The 22,688-nt window shown below is 32.8% G+C and overlaps 2 protein-coding genes and 1 pseudogene across 8 annotated transcripts; 1 reads left to right on the top strand and 2 right to left on the bottom strand.

The window, feature by feature from the left end:
- Positions 1 to 210: 210 nt before the first annotated feature.
- Positions 211 to 3,510, bottom strand: LOC143625913 (UDP-glucuronic acid decarboxylase 2-like). The gene is made up of 7 exons (XM_077096130.1): positions 2,891 to 3,510; positions 2,658 to 2,800; positions 2,502 to 2,581; positions 2,334 to 2,417; positions 2,173 to 2,247; positions 1,432 to 1,524; positions 211 to 675 (listed from the first exon to the last, which is right to left on the bottom strand). The coding sequence occupies exons 1-7, from the start codon at positions 3,487 to 3,489 to the stop codon at positions 460 to 462; spliced, it is 1,290 nt and encodes a 429-aa protein (XP_076952245.1). The 5' UTR covers positions 3,490 to 3,510; the 3' UTR covers positions 211 to 459.
- Positions 3,511 to 10,790: 7,280 nt separating this feature from the next.
- Positions 10,791 to 16,241, top strand: LOC143625914 (serine/arginine-rich-splicing factor SR34-like). Of its 7 annotated transcripts, none has more exons than XR_013152342.1 (12): positions 10,791 to 10,901; positions 11,292 to 11,357; positions 11,434 to 11,508; positions 11,605 to 11,734; positions 11,835 to 11,881; positions 12,334 to 12,391; positions 12,493 to 12,542; positions 12,618 to 12,674; positions 12,758 to 12,837; positions 12,927 to 13,016; positions 13,748 to 13,862; positions 15,845 to 15,949. XR_013152342.1 is itself a non-coding variant. In XM_077096131.1 (12 exons), exons 1-12 carry the CDS (start codon positions 10,818 to 10,820, stop codon positions 15,971 to 15,973), a joined length of 900 nt encoding a protein of 299 aa, XP_076952246.1. In that variant the 5' UTR covers positions 10,791 to 10,817; the 3' UTR covers positions 15,974 to 16,241. The 7 variants fall into 7 exon arrangements, 2 of the variants coding, with proteins under 2 accessions (XP_076952246.1, XP_076952247.1); XR_013152341.1 differs by having other exon boundaries at positions 13,461 to 13,862; positions 15,845 to 15,928; XR_013152339.1 differs by having other exon boundaries at positions 13,383 to 13,862; positions 15,845 to 15,928.
- A 2,676-nt stretch (positions 16,242 to 18,917) lies between these two features.
- On the bottom strand, positions 18,918 to 22,192 carry LOC143625873 (sm-like protein LSM4; annotated as a pseudogene).
- Positions 22,193 to 22,688: the final 496 nt, after the last annotated feature.

Here is a 22,688-nt window from a genome sequence, read left to right as displayed (position 1 = left end):
TTTCTCTGATACAGAGACGTCATTTCAAATAGACGAGTACACATTTTAAACGTTTGTTATAAACACATTTCACAAGTTCGATCAAATGCGCAATTTCTTAAGTTCGATACCAAATCCATAATTTCTCAAAGATTAAACCACATGTAATTTAATGGTTGGAGGAAGCAACTAATACCGATTGGATTAACATTAATAACAAAGGGTAAATGGTAAGCTACAACGTAAAACTTATCTCTGTAAAATGCCAATTAAGTTCCCAATTAAGTTCCCAAATCACGTTTAACATAATAACAACAATAACAATAATAATAATAATAATAAAACCAAAATACAAGCCCGAAAAACTAATATAGCCAACTCAAACCCGAACAACGGTAGAGAGGGCGGGCATAAACTCTGCTACACTAGTTGTTCTGGGAACCTCCGTATACGCCTTGCTGGTATAAAAAGTGATGCGGTTTAAGCTGAGGTGGCACCGCTGTCCTTATGATCCCCAAAGATCCTCTGCCTAAAGTCAGACACCATCATAGGCAGACCTTTGCGTAGAGGCACCTTGGGTTCCCAGCCCAAAAGATCTTTGGCCTTGGTGATATCGGGCTTCCTTTTGTGCGGATCATCTTCTGTGTTTGGCCTGAACTCTATCCTTGCATTCGGGTCGATTGTCTCCTGGACCACCTGTAAACAAAACAGCATTCTGGTCAACTGTCTCTTGCATTTGGGTCAATTAGATGATCACCACATCATCTTTAGAGGGTGTAAACAAGCCAAGCTGTTTGTGAGCTAGTCTAGATTGGCATGCTTAAAACTCGAATTGAGCCAAGCTTAACCATGCTCGGGTCTAAAAATAAGCTCGTTGGATAAATGAGCATGAGCCCGGGCTTCACTTAGCAAGCTCCAGCTAGCCTTGAGTCTATTATTTATATAATTTATTAAATATATATTTTTATAATAATTATTATACATATAATTATAAATTTTGATAAAAATGAGTAAATAATTTATAATATGTCATAACGAGCCGAGCTCAAGCTCTTGTAACTAAAATGTATAATATGTTATAAATAAAACTTATGATTAAAATATATATGAAGTAACTATAATTGTATATAAAATAATTCATAATTAATTAACGAGTCGAGCTCAAGCTTAAAAAACTACCACGAGCTGAGCTCGAGCTCAAAAGAGTTAAATACGATATACAATATATGTTATATATAAAAATCATCACTAAAAATATATTAAAATAACTATAAATGTAAATAAAATAGTTAATAAATGATAAACAATCCTGGCTCAAACTTGAAAATCTAGTCACAAGCCAAGTTTGAGCAATAGAAATAGAGCTTGAAACTAGTCAAGCTCGAGCTCTCAAAGTTAAATGAGCCGAGCTCGGGCCCTAATCATTTGGAAAAGTGGATAGGTGGCCTATACCTGAGCAAGTTCAAGCATGGTGAATTCACCCGGGTTTCCAAGATTGAAAGGTCCAACATGTTCGCCTTCCATCAATCGCATCAAACCCTCCACCTTCATATTTAAAGCAGAGTTAGTTAAAAGCCAATATGCATCTCTATATTTGGATAATAATAGCCGATTGGATTTGACTTGTTAACTAAAGAAAGCGTTTGTTTCTTAGTTTTTATAATGTAAACAAATAAATATGATTGCAAAAATGATAATTGAGATATAAGTAATCCATATTAAGAGTTTCAAGAATTTAGAAATCTATAAAGGTAAGCACTAGTTGGAAGGAATATATGCCAGTGTCGTGTTAAACTACTTTAACCAAAGTGACCCACCCAAAAGAACTATCCCAAACTAATCATGTAGCATCCTAATTCCTAATTTTGTAACACAATACGTTTGTTTTGCCATACAAAATAAGTAAAAACCCTGTTTATTCATGTTACCCAAACAATAAAGATGATCAGTACTGAATACATTCACATTCACATTCTTTAGGTAGAATGCTTAAACACCCAAAAATAACATTTACCAAATTTAGGATAGCCATTAGCCAATTAGCATCATGACATCATCTCATGATTCATAAAATTCCAAACAAGAGGAATCAAACAAGCATACAAAATTAGAAAATTAAAAAACAATTAAAAACCTTAAAATGCAGGCGGCTAATTCGTTTAAACCTTAAAGAACATAGAAAGACATACTAACCAAATCTGAAACAAACTGGAAGCTTCTTGTTTGTTTGCCATCACCATAAACAGTCAAAGGCTCCTTTCTCAGGGCCTACATTGTTGTTAATAACCGAATTTATTATTTGTTAAGCAAACCGATTCTTAAATACTGAAATTCGATAATTAACAACCAAATACCTGAGCAACAAAGTTGCTAACCACCCGTCCATCATCAATGCACATTCTAGGACCATACGTGTTGAAGATCCTCGCAATCCTCACCTACATTATTCAAACAAACCAATCACTCAATTTCCCAAAAAATCAAATAATTTTGTTAATTCACAGAAAACCAAGTTAACCAACCTCGACACCAGCACCACGATGGTAATCCATGGCTAACGTCTCGGCCGTCCGCTTCCCCTCATCATAACAACTTCTAACACCTGCCCAAAATCACAAACACAGTCAGATCTTCATCTACAACCACCAGATCTAAATTCTAATTAAACACAAACTCACCAATCGGATTAACATTCCCCCAATAAGTTTCCACCTGCGGATGCTGCAGCGGATCACCGTACACCTCGCTGGTGCTCGTTAGCAAGAATCGCGCACCGACTCGCTTTGCTAACCCTAACATGTTCAATGTCCCCACCACATTTGTCTTGTATGATACAGATCACCGTTAAGAATTCACAATAATTAACAACAAATAGCAATAAATAATAATAATAATAATAATAATAATTAAGGATATGATGGTTTTGACGGGATTGTGTTTGTAATGAACAGGTGAAGCAGGGCAAGCAAGGTGATAGATCTGATCTACTTCTAATAACAAAGGCTCAACGACGTCGTGTCGAATAAGTTCAAATCTAGGGTTATTAAAATGATGCATGACGTTATCTTTATTCCCAGTGAAGAAATTGTCAACGACAATCACGCTATCGCCTCTGGCAATCAACCGGTCAACGAGATGACTTCCAACAAAGCCAGCGCCGCCAGTAACAACAATCCGTAACCCCTTCCGTTTGAGCCCTAACGGAATCTTGCCGCCGGAGTTCAACGATCCGAATCCGTGACGGTAAACCGGCCGCCTAGGGTTTATAAGATCGGTGGTTTGAAATGCGTCGTGGTAGTTGATCTGGCGGCTGGTGGTGGTGGAGGACGGGATGACGGCGATGAAGGCGGCGCCGATGAGAATGCCGATGAAGACGAAGAGGAGACGCTGTTCACGGAGCATGTAGCGAATGGGGCGAATGACGGAGAGCCAGGGTTTGTTGGGCTTTGGAGAGTATGAATCCGACGTCGTTTGGGCTTCGTGCCCTCGGAATATTAACTCAGATCCCATCTCTGATCTCCTTCAGTTGAAACTCAACTGAATGTATGTGTGTAGATTTTTTATTATGTGTGCTATGTATATGGGTGAGTTTGTTTATAAAGGAGAGAGAGAGAGAGGTGAAGTCAAAGTGAAGTATATGTAGGGCTAAAAGTGTCAGGTGACAGGTGGCGGTGGCTTACACGTGAGGGCGCGTGGGTGGGTGGGTGGGGTTAAAGAAGGGTTCTTGCGGACAAGGAGTAATGACCGTCGGCTTGGTGAATATAATTTTACGAAAGTGGCCTTGTTGAAAATTAAACGGTAGGTACTGATGATGGCCCAACACGAGTGACACCCGATAAAATTGATAGTACCTCCAATAATATTTTGGGGTCTAAAGATATTTTGTTGGTAAAATAATAAACTTTGTTTCATTTTTTTTTTAATATTTTCCTTTTTTACAGAAAAGAATCTCTCTATATTGAAATCTTTCAATAAAATTTTGTAATTTTAAAGTTGCTAAAACTTTTATATAAAAACTTATTACTAAAAAAACATTTAGGGTAATGTGTTATTTTTAAATTAGACAGAGTTTTATAAAATAGCATTCAATTTTGGCACACACAAAAATTATACAATCCTATTAAAAAAACATAGCAAGAAACTATCTTTGTCTTTGTAATTTATTCAAATATGTTATTTTAGTCCAAAAGTTTAAAATTTGTTACTTTTAGTTTATCTTCGTTGCAATTTGCATCCCTATGGTTTGTTAATATCTACTATTTCAATCCAAAATAGCAAATTTTAAACTTTTTGACTGAAATAACAAATTTGAACAAAACCACAAGAATAAAACTATAGTTATCTCTTTGATAATTCTCATCATAACTAGCTGAGTTCTAAACAAATATAGAATTTTTAATACAACAAAATTGAGTTAAAAGATTTGAATTTCATTTGTTTTGGCATGTTTAAGGTGCTTAATATATAAATTGGACTGATTAACCTTTTGTGGCAAATAAGAAAACACTTTAGCTTATTTTAATAATGGCATTAACCATTTCATTTGCTTTATTTTACAATAAAGTAAATCATCATATTTTATTTTTTTAAAAGGTTGTGATTTCTGATAAAGCATAACAAACTTTAACCTAGATTGCTTTTTTGATTGTGTGAGAAACGTTTTGTGTCATGACTCATGACCTTGTTGAAAAGTGGTTTTTGACGGAGAGGGTATGCAGCTTTTTTTTTAAATTGTTAAAAAGTATTAGTAACATATTTCCCAACCAAAAGCTACGGTTAACACTTTTCCTACTTATATGTGTTTTTCTACTAGAAAAAGAAAAACATGTATTCGCTCTAATGACTTTTGCAATGATACGTCAAGTTGTTGAATAATATATTGCATGGGAATAAGTATCTTACAAAAGCTGGACAAAACATACAATATAATGGAATTATAAAGCGAAAAAATACAGAGCCAGTAGCCTAATAACATTTTTTTTATTTAAACATTTGCTTTTTAATGACCAACAAATAAAGTCTCTTAATTCAGGAAAACCAAATAGTAAAAGACAACTCCACACACTCAACGATCATTTGAACATGGGGGTAGTGCTTATTTAGTAGAAAATCATATAACATTATATATGAAAAATTCCCAGAGTAAACCTTTTTAAAGAGAGAGAAATTATAAAATGACTTTGTAATATTCAAGATTCCCAAAATGTTTCAAAAAGTTTGGACTTGTACGACACATTAAGAGAAGATATTGAATTTGATAAGACCGGCCAAATTTTTTAAAATGCTGAGAGAGCAGGCCAATTTTTTGAATAAAGCTGACGGACAGGGCCGTTTGTCTGAAAATCTTGAGGGACAATACCACATTTATTTCACTAGATATCTTATCTAAAGCAGTCCACATAGATGGTCTTTTTTTTTTTTGTTTCTTACCGGATCCATATAATTTTCAACTTCTTTGAACTTTGTTCCTTTTAAATTCCGTATTAGCAGACGCATTTTAAACAAAATTGTTTCAAGGAGACGAGATTGTTTTTTTCTTATAAGTATTAAATTCGCCCACACCGACATGATTTATATTTAATCCGTCTACACCAAAAGAAATTAAGTGGATACCGTCCACACCGACACTTAAATCTTAAATATTTAATATAAATACTTTTTATTAACTAATTTTCCTTATTTTACATGTTTTTATATGATTCTTCTTTATAAATATTTAATATAAGTATTTCACATGTAAAATATTTTTAGAAATATTTAATATAATTAACTTACATGTCAAATAAAGAAAAGTAGTTAATAAAAATATTTATATTAAATATTTAATATTTAAGTGTCGGTGTGGACGAGATCCACTTAATTCTTGTTCGTGTGGATGATTAAATATAAATCATGTCGGTGTGGACGAGATTTAACACGCATAAATAAAAAAAATATAGATCTCGTCTCCTTTGAACAAATTTGTTTAAAATTTGTCCGCCAAGATGGAATTCAAAAGGAACAAAGTTCAAGAAGTTGAAAATTTGTACGGATCCGGTAGAAAACACAAAAAGACCGTCTGGATGGACTGCTTTAGAGAAGATATTTAGTGAGATAAGTATGATCTTGTCCCTCAAGATTTTCAAATAAATGGACTTGTTCGTCAACTTTATTCAAAAATTTAGTCTGCACTCTTAACATTTTCAAAAATTTGACCCACCTTGTCAAATTCAAAATCTTCTCTCAATGTGTAGCCTAGAGGTGGGCAGATAAAATGGTTAACCGAACCGACTCGAAAACTGAACCGAATCCTAACCGGTTTGAAACCGATTATGTAGAAACAGGTTTGGAACCGATTGAAACCGTAGGTTCGGAACTGGTTTGTAATTTTCTCTACCAAAACTGGTTCCAAACCTGTTAATCGAACCGAAACCAATCAAAACCCGAACCGATACCGATCGTACCATGGTAAGAAATCGGTTTCAACCGAAACCGATCATAAACCGGCTTTGACTTTTGTTGACCAAACCGAACCAGTTTTAAATCAAACATGTTTTGAGTTTTAAACCGATTTGTGCACCTCTGAGTGTAGCCCCAATCCAAATTTGTTGGGACATTTTAAGAATCTTGAATATTGTATGGCCATTTTGTAATTTCTCTTTTTAATTAAAAGATTTGTTTTGAGAATTTCCCTATCATATACTTAATTATAAATTTATAATTACTTTTAAGTAATAAACTTCAATACCAACATAACTTCAAATGGTTATAACTCAATAATAAAAGTAAACACGTCATTTAGTTTCAATTACTTCGGTTTTAGAAAAGGTTTTTAATTAACATAGGGCACACTTGTCGGTGAGAAACATTATAGAATACTAAATCATTGCATGAAAATGCATAATAAATCTAAAGCGTTGTTTTTAATCAATAATTCACATTTTTAAACTAAGTTTTTAATATATGTTTAAATGTGTATGGTATACTACACGTTTACAGAAGTGAGAAACAACATTCATATTGTATACTGCATAATACACATAATATTTTTATCTTACTCTACTAATAAACGAAAATAATAATGAGGATATGTCATAACCACATTAAATCATAATTTCTAATATCTGTTATTCTTAATCCATGCTATCAATGGGTCATGGGTTGAAATCATTTTGATAATTGAGTTATAAAATAGTCAATTTTCATTCTAATATTATAATATTTCATCTCATTCATACTAGCTATCAATGAGTAATGGACTTATGAGTCAAAACCATTTTGTCAATTGAGTTATAAAATAGTCATGAAATTAAAAGTAAAATATTGATTGAAGATATAACAAGTAGAAATATGAAAAACAGGTAGGAAATAGTAAAGAACAATCTCTTTTTAATGTTGTTTTGTTCATTCGATGTCCAGTTTTTTCTCATGAACATTATATGTTGCATTATTCAGTGTAATTAGCATACGTGGTCTAAATTTGTTTATATTGGATGACGATTTGAATACTTGTGAACAAATACTGTATATAAAGAGATTTTTTCAAATTTATAAATTTGAGATTCCAGACTTCTTATTGTTTGTATAATATATTTTATTTCTTTTTTTACCTTTTTATTATTTAACAAATCTCGTGTAATACACGGATTCAAAAGCTAGTACGCTTCTATAAACAAACAACCAAACTAAATTATTCATATTATTTTTTCAGAATTTTAGAAGGCACGATTGAGAAACAATAGCCATTATATTTATAGAATTTTTGTTTGGTAATTTGGATTTTATAAATCCAAAAAAAATAAAACAATCATTTTATTCTTACAATAATTTGTGTTAAGTGTAGACATCTCTAATAAACGTAAAAGAAATTTATAAACCGTTTAATTACTTTCTTTTAAAGACCTTTAATTAACCACCCATAAGTTTAAAGATACAACTCTATAATAATAGTCAACAAACCAATTAAATTGTATTGTATAATTAGGTCATGGGGTATACATTATATCTAAGGCGCGAAAAGCGATTTGGTAAAAGTTAACGAGTGAAACGACACTTTCTTAGTGGGTTAACGGGCCTTAAAGGCAAACTAGGTTAAAGTGTTAACATGTTTTAAAATCATCCACACTCACACGCAATAACTTAAAAATTGTTTTTAAATTAAACTGAAGGGATTAAGTGAGGTTAAACCATTTCCTTTATACGAAATGGAATAAAAATGGGTAAAATGAGTAATGTAATGTCTATGTAAAGTTAAGAAAAGTTAAGAGACATTAATATATCCCTCGCATGCCTTTCCGTTTCTAAGAAAAATACGATATAAATCCGTATCAAAAGTTGACATTATTTAATTATATCATTTATCAGTTGATATCTAAAATACATACAGCCTTTCGTTTAAGATAGCTTTGATAATGATCAAATCGGCCCAGGTTGTCAATCTCACTCAAAGGTGAAGGTTTGACTTTGAGTAATTTTGACTCCCCTTGATTTTAATAGAATCAATCATACCAAATACATATTCAAATACCACCTGCCTGGTTGTCACCACCTATTGCCAATAATTAATTACCTAATTGTTCATTTAAAAACCGTTTACTATATAAAATAATAAATATCATAAAAATATCAGTATAACACAACTAAAAATCTACCTATTCTAATAAAGTAAAATAAATGTTGACACTTGTCATATTTTGGTTAATTCTTACAATTTTTTCCCTCCAAAACTAATATACCCTAATATATGTAATAAATTAATAATTATTCACTTTCCTTTTACACTATATTTATATAATATATATATTTTTATTATAAATATTAACATATTATTTTACTATATATTTCAAAATACTTGGTGAATTTCAAAAATCAACAACAAATCATGTTTCTCAAATGAAAATTGTTTCTGCTTTTTTGTGGAACTTAAATTTGATTTTATGGGTCAAAAGTTGGTAAATAGATTGTTTGGTATAAGCTAACTGTATTTAGGTCAAAATTTGTTACGGATCAAAAATGAAAATTTTGAGTATTTTTAAAAGTTTGAGAATGCAAAATAGATTTATTGTCAAATTTATGGGTTCAAACTTCAAAGTGCTGACTTTAAAATGTCAAAAGTATGAAAGTTATAATTTTAAACATGATTCGGGTTTCAAATTTATTTTTAAGGGCATTTTTTGAAATAATCAAAAGGTTCGGGATTTGGCAAACTGGCTATTTTTCTCTCAACTATTAAAATGTAAGAAAATATTGCGAACACTTTCGACATACCACCCCATGCCTATCAATGCTTTTAATTTTTTATCAAATTTGAAATATTTATGTCAACATTAATTTTTCATCAATGGTGATCAGAACGTTGTATGGGAAGCATGTCATGCAAAACTATACTTAAATGAAACAAAATATTCACAAAATTGAATGAGTTAACATGTTATTTTTTATGTTGTCATTATGACAAAGTCGAGAAGCCCTCTGAAACTTATCAAAATATTTTTCGCGGTGTAGCTCAGAAAAACATCGCTCTTGAAGAACATCCATAGTTACAATTTAATGTTCTACTTTCCTTTGAAGGGTGATAAATTGATAAATATATCAATAAAGGTAACATTCCTTTTGTATTTAGGCTGAGTGACTATAACTATTATCGTATGAAAAGCTTTATTTCCGAAATTGGTTCATAACCAAAAGTCTTTCAATTATACATACATGGCACTGAGAATGAATTTTTCAATAGAAAGAAGCATCATCGGGTACGTTTTTGCACAAACATTTTTTTTATTAAGTTTATTTAAAAAAATCATTTTGTGATATAAATAAAATCAATTTATGTACACATTGTATAGATACAAGCATAAATGTAATACATTTTTTTCATATACGTTTTGTAATTATTTGTTTTAATTATATTTTATAATTTGAATTATCCCGTGTGGGACACGAGCTCTAAAACTAGTATTTAATATTTTACTGAAAATTTATAATACCATGTACAGTAACAATAATGATTGGGAAATACATTGCTCATAACTCCAAATATACGAACACACATTTGGTAATTAAATAATTGTATTTTGTTAAACCAAACACATTTGTGTTTAAATCCCGATGTATATAGCAATACTTACTATTCAAAAAAAATGTTTTTCCGTTGCATAACATAACTCTAGTGCATTTACAAAATCAATTCAAACTATTAGTCATACGTCCAAACCATCAAAACCGGGCACGACATGATATGTTTAGCATACAATGAAATGCGTTTAGCCGACCCCATAATATATGCTTAATTTATTATAAATGTTCATTATATTATAATAATGCCACTAAAAATATAAACAGTTATAGCCCAAAAATATGGGCCAATCAAAACATGATTAGTTGATCACCTGAAGCTGAAAGCTCAGCCGTTAGATTTAGCTTGCAGGTAACCATCGCACTTGCGTTACATCCTAACAACTCCACTCATCGTGTTCTCTGAAACCCTAACGACGCTGGCGGCAGCCGGATCTATCACAAATTGCAAGGCAAGTCATCGATTGTACAGCATACAGTTATAATTAACGAATTCCGTACGAACACATTATTTTAGGTTAGTCTAGGTTTGGTTAGGTTAGGTTAGGTTAGGTTAGGTTAGGTTAGGTTAGGTTAGGTTAGGTTAAAGTTCGGTACGTGAAATTTGAATTCCAAATGCTTGTTTTAACATGAAATCGATTGAATTGTTACCTCAATACATGATTTTTTCACTTATTATGTTCTGGTACTATTTGGTTTTGAATTTGTAACTATAGTTGTTTTGTTAATTCTGTTACATGTTCTTATTAGTGCTGATTTTGTTTCTAAATGTTTTGTTAGCAGACACAATGAGTCGCTCTAGCAGAACGCTATATGTCGGTAATCTTCCCGGCGATATTCGTGAGCGTGAAGTGGAAGATTTGTTTTACAAGGTAACTGCCTCTGGTTTCACACTAGGTTATTATTGTTGTTACTATTATTATTATTATTAAATTTGTTTGATTCTTATAATTATATAATTTTACTCTTTTTGGCTGTTTTTTATAATAATGTGTATAAATTTTGAGTTATTTTCTCATTGAGACTTGAGAGACACTTAACTGTTGAATTGTGTATGTAACGATAAACTAGGGTGAATGATTCAAATTATAATTTCAGATTTTCCGTATTATCTATTTCATATTGGAGAATCAGATTAGACTTTTGTTTCTTAGTAGTAAACAGTCTCTGTTCTACAAGACATTAAATACCGTGTGGTTTTTGTTGATTGATTTGAAGATTGAAGTTTTTTTATATTTAAGTTGTTTATTGAAATTTTGCAGTATGGTCCAATAGCTCGCATTGATTTGAAAGTCCCACCAAGACCTCCAGGTTATGCTTTTGTTGAGGTGAGTTTCATCTTGTTTAGTGATTATTCTTTCTGTATTTCTTCTTTTTGATTTTGTTTGGTGTTTTTTCTTATAGTTTGAAGAGTCTCGTGATGCTGAAGATGCTATTAGGGGTCGTGATGGCTATGATTTTGACGGGCATAGATTAAGGGTAGGTCATACATACAAGGCGCATAATCACATATTAGTGATGAGTTGTTAGGTTGGCAATGTTGGTGATAGTTTATAAAATAATGCTTTTATATAGGTGGAACTTGCTCATGGCGGACGTGGTAACTCGTCTTCTACAGACCGCCATGGTAGTTATGGCAATGGTCGTGGCCGTGGCGACGGTGGTGGTGGTGCTTATGGTGTTTCTAGAAGATCCGACTACAGAGGTGCGAGTTACAGTTTGAAACTTTCTGTTTTACCATGCTTTTGTTAGAATACACTGTTTTCAAATTTCAAGTATATTTTTTAATGTGCTTTATAATGCAGTTTTGGTCACTGGGTTACCTTCTTCTGCTTCATGGCAAGACCTTAAGGTTAGTATGGTTTAATCTGAATTATACTCTTGATTTGATTGCTTGTCTACCTTAACTTTTTACAGAATTGAAATTAGTGTCTTTAAGCATTAATCATCATCATCATCATCATCATCAAGATAAACCATGTATCGAGTTTATTATCATCATATTTGAGTTTTGATTCATAGAGCAATAAGCTGTTATTTTTTAATAAAGATTGTAGATGCCACAAATCAGTTATTGTTTGCTGCAACAAACATTTTTATCACTGTTGTAGCTAATTTATTTACGTTTTACTTTGTCAAATATTTCTTTTTTAGTATAGCATAATAAATTGGTAATGCTAAAAGTGATTACTGTTTGGTTTGTCTAAATGGTTGTAGGTTTCATAATGTCATCTCTCTTTTATTTTATAAAGCGAACTTTTTTTTTATTCTTAGAATTATTTTTAATGGTCACATCTTCTGCAGGATCACATGCGTAAAGCTGGAGATGTTTGTTTCTCCCAAGTTTTCAAGGAGGGTGGCGGTAAGAGTTTTTAAGTAACTCTATTTTTTAAAAATCATGTGGATATTTCTACTTGAGAAGCAATTCTGAATTTTGGATAAGTCGATGTTAATTTTTTTCAGGCACTACAGGGATTGTGGACTATACAAACTATGATGACATGAAATATGCTGTAATTTTTTTCTATTGTCTTGTCATTCTTTTAAAGTGTTAGTGAAACATAATTTTCATTATTTTTCGCTAACAGATTCGGAAATTGGATGACTCAGAGTTTCGTAATGCTTTCTCTCGTGGATATATACGTGTATGACAAACTATTATGATTATGGTTTTAGATGTTTTTAAACATTTATTTTTTGGGACCTGTGGTTAAAAATCTATCTACAGGTAAAAGAGTATGATTCAAGCCGCTCTAGGAGCCGTAGTCGCAGCCGCAGTTATAGCCGCAGTCGCAGCAGGAGCCGAAGGTGGGATCCTGCTTTCTCATTGATCATCTTTTTTGTTTTACTTTTAATGTTGTTTAAACTTGATTTTGTTTATTATTATCCTTGTTCAGCAAGTCCCCAAAGGCAAAATCTTCCCGTCGTTCAAAATCTCGTTCAAGGTCTGCGTCTCGTTCTGGATCAGAACCTCGCCCATCAGCAAGGTAACATATATCGAGTTAATGCTTCTTGTTTTCGGTAACTATTTATGCATTAGTTCATACTCTTGTTCTCTTCTTATGTTCTATATGACTTAAATTTGATTATTGCAAATGCCATATGAACTTCAATGTTTTTATTGTTACAGTTTTGTTGCTTATACATTTTCTTTTGTTACATTTTTATACCCTGTTATGGATATAGATGAATGCTGAAGTCAGTAGGAATAAGTGCTGAATGAGTGAATGTAGGATTCAGAATAAGCACATATTCTCTTAGCGTCCCGACTTAATAGAGAGTAAATACATGGCTTTTGACATTGTTTACTCTACTAGTTTTACAAAGTTTTAGATATGGGATATTATATGCAGCTTTCAGGGGATTGCAATTTGCATGTTAGGATTTTGGTGGGATTGTTACAAATATTTTAAAACACTTTCACTTGCTAGATTGGATCATGAGGGATCGTGTTCATGGATATGGACAGCAATCAAAAAGCTGGATTGTGGATACGCAATCACATATTTAACAGCTGGATCACCGATCATGTGATACTGTGATTGCTTCTCCAAATACCACGTAGGAAATAAAGCATGCTGTTTGTCGCCTTTATTGGTATTTTGTTTACTTGTGTCTTGTTTTTGCTCATGTGACTATTGGTTTCTGTTTGGCTGCTAAACGTGTGTGAATTTTTGGTTCATTGTGTTGATTATGGTTACTGATTCTGACATGGAAGTGGAATCGAGGCTCTTGGATCAGAGCAATTAAGAGGAACTTTTGGATATTAAACTCTCGCTTGTTTCTGGAACTTTTGCAGATCACTTTCAAGATCCAGATCTCCTCCACCATCTGTAAGTCAAACCATAAAGGCATAACCTCGTTATATAACCTTACGTTTTGGTATTACTAAAGGGCTGTTTGGCAAGTGCTGAACCATTAAGTACTGAACCAGTAAGAGGATCTGAATGATTAAAAGAGTCTGAACCAGTAAGTGCTGAACCATTAAGTGTTGTTTGGTTGGACCTCTGAATGACTATGCAGAATGACTATTTTGCCCCTCCGAACTATTTCATGCCGAATGAATGTTTAGTCAGAGCTCTTAATAACTGAACTGAATTACCAAATTTTTATTAACCAACCAAAATACATACTAAAACAAACCTTTATTATTATAATAATCAACCAAAATACATTTTGTTCATTACCTATCTTCATATCAAGCTAAGACCTAGCTGCTTTATCAAAACAAATGGGCCAAATTGCCCAATAGCAACATGTTCGGGTCAAAAACACTTTCAACATTTATATGCATACAACAATGTTCGAGTTGATCTTTCATCTGTAACAGACAACATGTTTGGGTTGGCCCGCTCCATTATCTTCAGCCAAGTTTGTGTGTTCTTGACAGATGCTTTGTGGCAAACCAACCTTCACAGCTGCAAGCAACCCCTTCTGATTAAGTGCTGCCTAATTCTTGACAATAGCCTAGTAACAATGTTATTCCATATAAGTCAAGGGTCTTTATAGATATTTCACTAATAACAAATGAAAAAGGAAACAACATAGTAACATACCTATGTTTCTGCAGCTAACTTCTCAAACTCATAAACGCCCATAGGCCCGTTGCAGACAAATGTTTTTGTAATATCCAAAGTTTCACTATACTTAATGAAATCAGGCCCGGTAACTGCCGTCATAATCCGACCATCAAATCAATTGACTACCCAAATCACAAACAATAATCTTGACTTTAAGAACAAGGTCTGCATCACCAAATAAAATACAAAGATCAAAAAGGGAAAAAAAACCTTGAAAAAATGGTTAGAAAATAAAAGGAATTTAAACTTATATATCAATTTAAATTACGTATGAATAGCATTTGAGTTGCAGCTTATCTAAACCAACATAATAGGCATTATACAAATGCAAATTTTTACACAAATCAGTAACATTATAAATGCAATAAAACCAACACGACTTTATACATTCATAAAAGAATTTCAGGGTAACACTATTGATTTAAGGCACCAAAAAAACAACTGTGATTAAGCTACTGCACCATCCAACTAAAGTAAGAAAATCTAATCCATAAATCATAAGGCCCTAACGACAAACAGCTGAGATTAAACCACTATTCCAAAATTCACATCTAATGAAAAATCCATATAATTCATATTCAATATTCCAAAAACCATATTGAATAAAACCACAAAAAAATAATGAATCGATTGAATCCAAAAATCTATACGTATCAGATTGACTTGAATTAGAAACCAAAATTCAGAACTCGATTGAATCAAGCAATGAAAAAACTGAACGAAATAGAAATAGATTAAATAGAAATAAAAAAGCGATTAAATATGAATCGATTGAGGATAGAATAGAAATCGAAATCAAGTATATCAGAAATATGATTTGTACCTGGTTAGCAACGAGGATGTAATCGGTGGAGCAGAAATGGAAGTGGCGTTCGAGTCCGGCGACGAAGGGCGTATCCGGCAGCAGAGGTGGTTGAAGGTGCGGAGGTGAAGACCGGTGATGAAGAAGGGGGTGGGAGATGGTGCAGAGGTGAAGTGGGTGTAAGGGTACATGAGTCTTCTGAATGGTTCAGTGATATTTTGAAGCTGAATGATTCAGTGGTATACTGAGCAATTAAGAGGTTTATTATTTAACAACCAAACACACCTATATCTGACCGATTCAGACATATACGTCTGAATGGTCCCATTAAGTGGTAAACAAACAGCCCCTAAGTCTATCTAGCATTGTTATTCATGGTTACTAGTTAATACTCTTGATATTGCTGTTATGTTGTGTTTGCTACCGAACTCAGCGCCCAAAACGGGTTAGCCAAAGCCCCAAAAAACGCAGCCCTAGCAGGAGCAGGAGCCCAAGCAAAAGCAGGAGTCGTAGCAGGAGCAAGAGTTTATCGCGGCAAGGTAAAAAAAGTCTTGTTATCTGACATACATGCAGATGCTGATAATAGTGTTATGATATTATGTGCAGGTGATGGGTCGTTTAGACTGGAATGATGGAGCGAGAAAGGTTACTTAGATGCATGTTTTGTATCTAAGAGCAGGTCATCCTAGAAAGTTAAATTTAATATGGAACGTTTATTGTGTTAAATTATACCGGGAGTCTATGGCTTGAAGAATGTCATTGTCTATTTATGTTTTCTAGACTAAGTTGGATAAATTTGTTGAATTGGAATCTATTGTTGTCTTCTTGACTATATTTAGTGTGCTTTTCTTTGAGTTTTGCCAGTAGATATGTGTTGACAACTGTTACATCATTTGCAGGTGTTATGCGTAAGGTCCAATTTCATGTCTGTTACTGGTGGTGATATTGCTATAAGTAGGTGCTATAAAAAAGAGTCCAATAAAACCAACTAGGGTAAAAGTTGTCTTAAACCAGATATTAGTATTGGTGTTATTGTTTTAAAGTTTTTCCATATATGAAACATATTATCACAAAAGATAATCAAGAGTTCCAAGACAACCAAACAAGCATCGTAAAAGGCAACCAGATATTAGTATTGGTGTTATTGTTTTAAAATTTTTCCAGATATGAAACATATTATCACAAAAGTTAATCAAGAACAACCAAACAAGCATTGTAAGAAATAATGACATGATCTTATAGACTTGTAATGCACAAATTAAAGTAGTTTTATGATTTAAGTACAAGCATAGGATCAAAGCATTGATATAGCAGGCAATTAAGCATTTAAGCTTGAATTGATGGGTTTGGTGCCCATTAGCAAAGACAACCTTCAAAACATCAAGGTTACAAATGACAGAAATCCGCCATTACAGAAAAAGAAAAACTATAGCAGATGAAATAATCCTTTGCTTACTGCTTGGTCTTAGGCTTTTTCACTATCAACACCGTGCAGTGAGCATGATGAGTAACATAATCACTTACACTTCCCAAAACCACCCTACAAAAAGCTTGTTGTACAATGTCACCATGAAAACAAACTTACTGCAACGGTGATTCTTCCCTTCACCCATATGTCTTTTGAACAGGCTCAAGTGGGAACTTTGCAGGAGGACATTGTGCACCAATGTTTAATCTATGAAATATTTTTGTTTCTTAATATATATGAAAAAATAGTAAAAGCTTCTTAATATATATGAAAAAATGGTAAAAGTAATCTATACTATATAATAAATAAAAGTTTTCTCTTGTCACATGTCATTCTCTGGTGTATTCTTACTTTTTCTTTCTGCCCCTCTCTCCTATTAATTATACATTAAACATGCATATTTTTTTTAATTCATTTTGATTTTTATAACTGCTTTTACAAAACGTATTTTATTTAACAAAAGTTAGGTTTGTTTATTAAACATTTTTATAAATTGGGCATTTTTCATGATTTAACTTCTCTAGTATGAATTATATCACACATATATATATATATCTTAAAACTTATACGGGTTCATTGTTAAAAACACATGGATTTTTAACTGAACCCGACCCGCCTTCTTTTTCTCTGTCCATATATTGTTAATCAAAACTGCATCGATTCTCTTTTACTGCACATTCTTCGACTAATTGAAAGCTTTCTTCCACTGATGATAGGTTCGTTTTGTTCCGATTGTACCGGTTATGTTCTCATAATACTATTCTACTTTAGTTGATACCATATTTTTAGTATATCATCTAATGTTGTATGAAAAAAGATATTTAGAGATTTATGATTTATTTTTAAGTTTGTGGATTATAGTTGCGGTTTAACTTTGCACTTAATTAATGTAATATTCAATTTTGCTTATCATTCTTTTAAGTTGTTCACCTTGTGTAGGACACGGGTACCTAACCTAATCATATAGAAAACAAATATAATATTTTGAAGCTACTTTGAGGAAACTAAAAGAACCAACCAATGTTTTCATTGAAAATGCTTGTAAATTTATTTGTATTGATTTTTGGTGCATTAATAGTTTGCATCGGGTTTAGTGGACAGAGATCTACATTAACATGATCACAATAACAATAGATGCGCGAAGTAAATGTCAATGAAGCTCAAGAAGTAGAACACTGATCGAACATGTCTTGAGAACAACATACCTTCATGATATTTTACTTCAGCACTAGAACGAGATATAACGGCTTGGCGCTTAAAAGACCAAAATAATATGTTTATCTTCCAGCCCAGAGGAGGATTGACATGCATCCGTATTTTAATATTTGATTATTTGGGAGATTAATGATTATGTTAGTGATTACTTGCTTGATTATGTGATTAGCTGGATCATATAATTTTTTTAATGTTCCAATTTGTGTTTTAAGTTTAAATATGTTAGGTTGAAAAATGTTGGTTGATTTGGGTTTAATTCGGTTTTAGCTGTTTATTACGTGAATAAAACCCGAACAACATATAGCGATAGATTTCCGACCCCCATGAAAGAAAGTCTTTCAAGTCAGCCACTTGATTGACTATGCATCCAACATGCATGCTGGATCAAGTAAAACTCCAATGCAAAACATGATGAATGGTTATCTTGGAACCAATGACCGATTCTTAGTACGCATGTAGGTGTTCATGTTCAAAACTTTATGAATTCTTATTATATTATAGTTGCATATTTTACTTCAAACAGATGGTATACATCCTCACATTGGTCTAGTTTTCTTATCATTGTTCTCGCACCCAACAAAACAAGTATCCATCCCTACATATCAGCGCGCGCCAATGGGCATTTGGTGCAGTCATTTTAGTCCAACTTAAAGAATGATATCTTTCAACCATATTTAGATCAGTTTCACAAAAGCTATAATAAACAAGACTTGCTGCCAAGCCAAAAAAAGAGGGTACACGCCACTAAAATGACTTCTGAATTGAACTGCATATACGTATTCTAAAAGTGGCTAGAGCAACCCATGGCCGGTCTGCATCTTTACTACCGCCCACGCCCTCCACCTGTAACAAGAACAAAAGCATTCTCAATGCAAACACAAAGGTAAATACTATAGAAATGACGCGTCTTCAAACGATAAAACCGGATCATTAAACAAAAAAATAACAAAGTAAATGTTTAACCAACTACCTCTGTATCCACCGGTCCTGCCACCTGCCCCGCCCCTGCCCTGCCCTCTACCACCTCCATCGTGGACAGGTGGTTTCCTGTCTGAAAAACGCAATGCACATAAATAAAAGGAATCATAAGTACATCTAACTTTGTGTGGAAAATCAAAGAAAACAAATTAAGAAAATGATAACTTGTAAACAGAAATTCTGATCATCATGTAAAATGAAATTAAAGAAAGATTTTATTATACCAGCACGACTCTTTTTGTCTTGAATCTTATCAATAACCTGGTTATTAAATAACACACACAAAAAAGTGATTACATATTTGTGCATAAATGTATGCAAAATACCATGTACATGATTAACATTTACATAATAACATAATCCAACCGACTTACCTCATCCGGAACTCTAAGATACTTGATTGTATTACTACGAATGTAGCATTCAGGCATCCGCCAAAACTTCTTTCCGTCCTACACAAATAATCATTACAAAACTGAGACTGAAACTGAAATCAAGGTTTAAATTTCAAAAAAAAGATTATATATATGATGCTAATACTAACCGGTGAGGTGCATATAACTTCACGGAGATGAATGTTCATCAGTTAACCAAATGCCCATTGTATCTCTCCCCATTTTTGAATTCAACCAGCTGTCGAATTCACAAGTAAACTAACATAAACTACAGCTCATACCAAAGTAGATATATAATTCAAACAACTGAGATTTGCCTGCAAAGTTACATCATGAATTGACCCTTTGAAGCCAAGATAACAACACTACAACAGTGGTTATTCATGGTCCAGTTCAGCCAGTTTTGACAGAATTTTGGGCTGAACCGAAGATTTTAAAGCAAACGAGACGTTTTATCTTTTGAGTATTAGAAAAAAGAAATTAATAGAACGAAATCAATATTTTTTTTTATATGTATCATAATTAAAAATTCGATGGATTCCTGTATATGAAAAAAAAGATTTTAATTTAAAAAAAACATATAGATTAAAATTTTATTACTTTTTTATTTTATAATATTTCAACAGGTTTGGTGTACCCGTCCGGTTAGAGCATGTGGAGGTGACCCGTGAAGAAGCTGGGGAAATGGTGGATAAAAACGGAGCCGGCCGGGCATACCAACCCAGGGTTTCTCCCGGCTCTTTCTCATGGAAATTGGGGATTAATCCACGGTTTTCCTCGGACGTGTTTGTGTGAGGTGGACTCACTACGACGGTCATTTAATCGACCGTTACAATTGTATTAGTTGAACCATTTAAATAACTAGTTATATTTTTATTGTAATTTTATATTTGTTTTTAATTTCTAAATCTACTGATTATTTATTTTTAATTTACATATTGTTGGATATTAATTTGATTTAAAAATAATTAGTTTTTTTTGTGTGTTTTAAAACTAAAACAAAATAGGACGACACTTTTCTAGTTTGAGACAAAATGGAAACAAACTAGAAAAAAGTAGTAGAAAAAGCTGACGTTGCATGTAGTACAAAACGAGAAAAATAGGACTACTCCATGCAAGGGCGAAGCTTGTATTGTGGTCCAAGGTGGCTCAATCCAACCTCGTTTTCTTTCCCAGCAGTGTAACTTTATGCGTTTTCATTCAAAAAAAAATTGTACGTAGTGTAAAGTTACCCGTTCGCGTCCGAAAATTTTGAGCTCGGCCACCCTGGTTTATGAAAATATTTTACAAATTGTGGAGCCCGGTTTTATAAGCTGTAAACCAAAAAGTGAAACCCGAATTTCCAAGTTTAGTGGGTTTCAACGGTCTTTGATCACCCATGGATAACATATATAACGCATAAATCCATGGATAAAAAATATATAAATCGAATGAATCAGTGAGTGAGAGAGATCATATATACCATAGGATGGCCCTTTGCTGTCCTTAGTAGAGGTAGAAGAAGCTGAAATATTATTAATCAACTATAAGAATTAGGGGGTGTTTAGGATTCCTTATTTTACCTTCTTATAACTTTTCATTAAGTTAATAAGTTACAAAAGTGTAACTTATGGAATTTTTTCTCTTACAATATAAACAATCCCAAACACCTTATTAATTTTCAAAAAGTTTATAAGTTAAATAAGCAAAACATGCCCTTAATTACAACTTAAATATGTAAAAGTACATGCAATTTAAATTTAAGAATAAATTCTTCGATTCAAACGTACGTGCGATACTTACCATTCTCTTGATTACATTAGGGTTTACAATTAGGGCTGTAACGAACCGAACGAACACGAACAAGGCCTTGTTCATGTTCGTTCGTTAAGAAAATAATGTGTTCACGAACACTTACTGAACGAGATTTTATGTTCGTGTTCGTTCAATAAGGTTCACGAACACAAACGAACACAAATAAAATCGGCAGAGCCTAGAAATTGAGATTGATGTATTCATCAATCTGAATTATAAAAGCCTGTAAACGAATCAAATGAACATGAACAAGGGTGTGTTCATGTTCGTTCATTTAACTTTAAAAGAACACAGACACTTAATCGAACAAATATTTATGTTCATGTTCATTTATTTAAAAATGGACATTTGTGTTCGTTTGTTTAAAATCTAAACGAACATAACTGAACAAAGATAAACGAACATGTATGAACAAAAGTAAATAAACACAAATATAAACAAACTTAAATGAAAACACTTAAAATGAACACAAATTAACAAATATAAAACCTTTAAACAGATGACCTATCCATATAATATTTAATTATTTTCTATCATTACATAAAATAACATAAATAAACAGGCATAAACGAATGTTCATGAACATAAATAAACGAACGGAACATGTGTTCATGTTCGTTCGTTTAATTAAACGAACACAATTTTTTTGTTCATGTTCGTTCGTTTATTAAATAAACTAACATACACGAACTTCCCGCCGAACGGTTCACAAATGTTCACTGAATGTTCGGCTCGTTTACAGGCCTATTTACAATAGCCTGCGATCGATCAATGCGGATTCTGTATTTTAAGACTACAAGTTCGAATGCATGATTGTAGTATATATGGGCCCACCGTCCGCCGACCTTGGTTAAAAGTTTTTGCTGACCACATCTGCAGACATCTGTAACAGAAGAGGTGGACCACATCTGCGGACCACATCTACAGACATCTGTAACAGAAGAGGTGGACCAAATCTCTGCACTCTGCAAGAAGAAGACTGTTTGTTTTTTAACGTCTGCAGGCTGCTAAAACTTTCAATATAAGCTCTATACCAAAAACACAAATTATCCAGCAACAATTAAAAAAATATAAATCCAAATTTTATACCTTTGAACTAGCAAATTATAAAACTTACATTAACAATTTTCCACGTGAATGTTTTTTCCTCAAAAACTAATAATACTTGAACAATTATGCAAAATTATAATTGAACCAAAAAACAAAAAAAAACTAATCAATTAACAACTCAATTGAACAAATCAATTAATAAGAATTCAATTAACAAAAACTTAATAACTTAATTGATATCTGATGGAAATAATGAGTTTAGAAGAGGTTGGAAGACTATGGTCCAAGTCTGCACCAAGAAGAGGGCACGCAGACCTTTTTTAATGAAACGTCTTCGAAAAAACAAACAGTCTGCAGAGGGTAATGTCTGTGCGTGG

This window comes from Bidens hawaiensis, unplaced genomic scaffold (assembly GCF_021521415.1).
Source record: "Bidens hawaiensis isolate Kalapana, Puna unplaced genomic scaffold, B.hawaiensis_p1.1 tig00004242_1, whole genome shotgun sequence".
NCBI lineage: Eukaryota > Viridiplantae > Streptophyta > Magnoliopsida > Asterales > Asteraceae > Bidens > Bidens hawaiensis.
The sequence above is the reverse complement of the archived record's forward strand: the minus strand, read 5'-3'. Positions and strand labels throughout refer to the sequence as shown.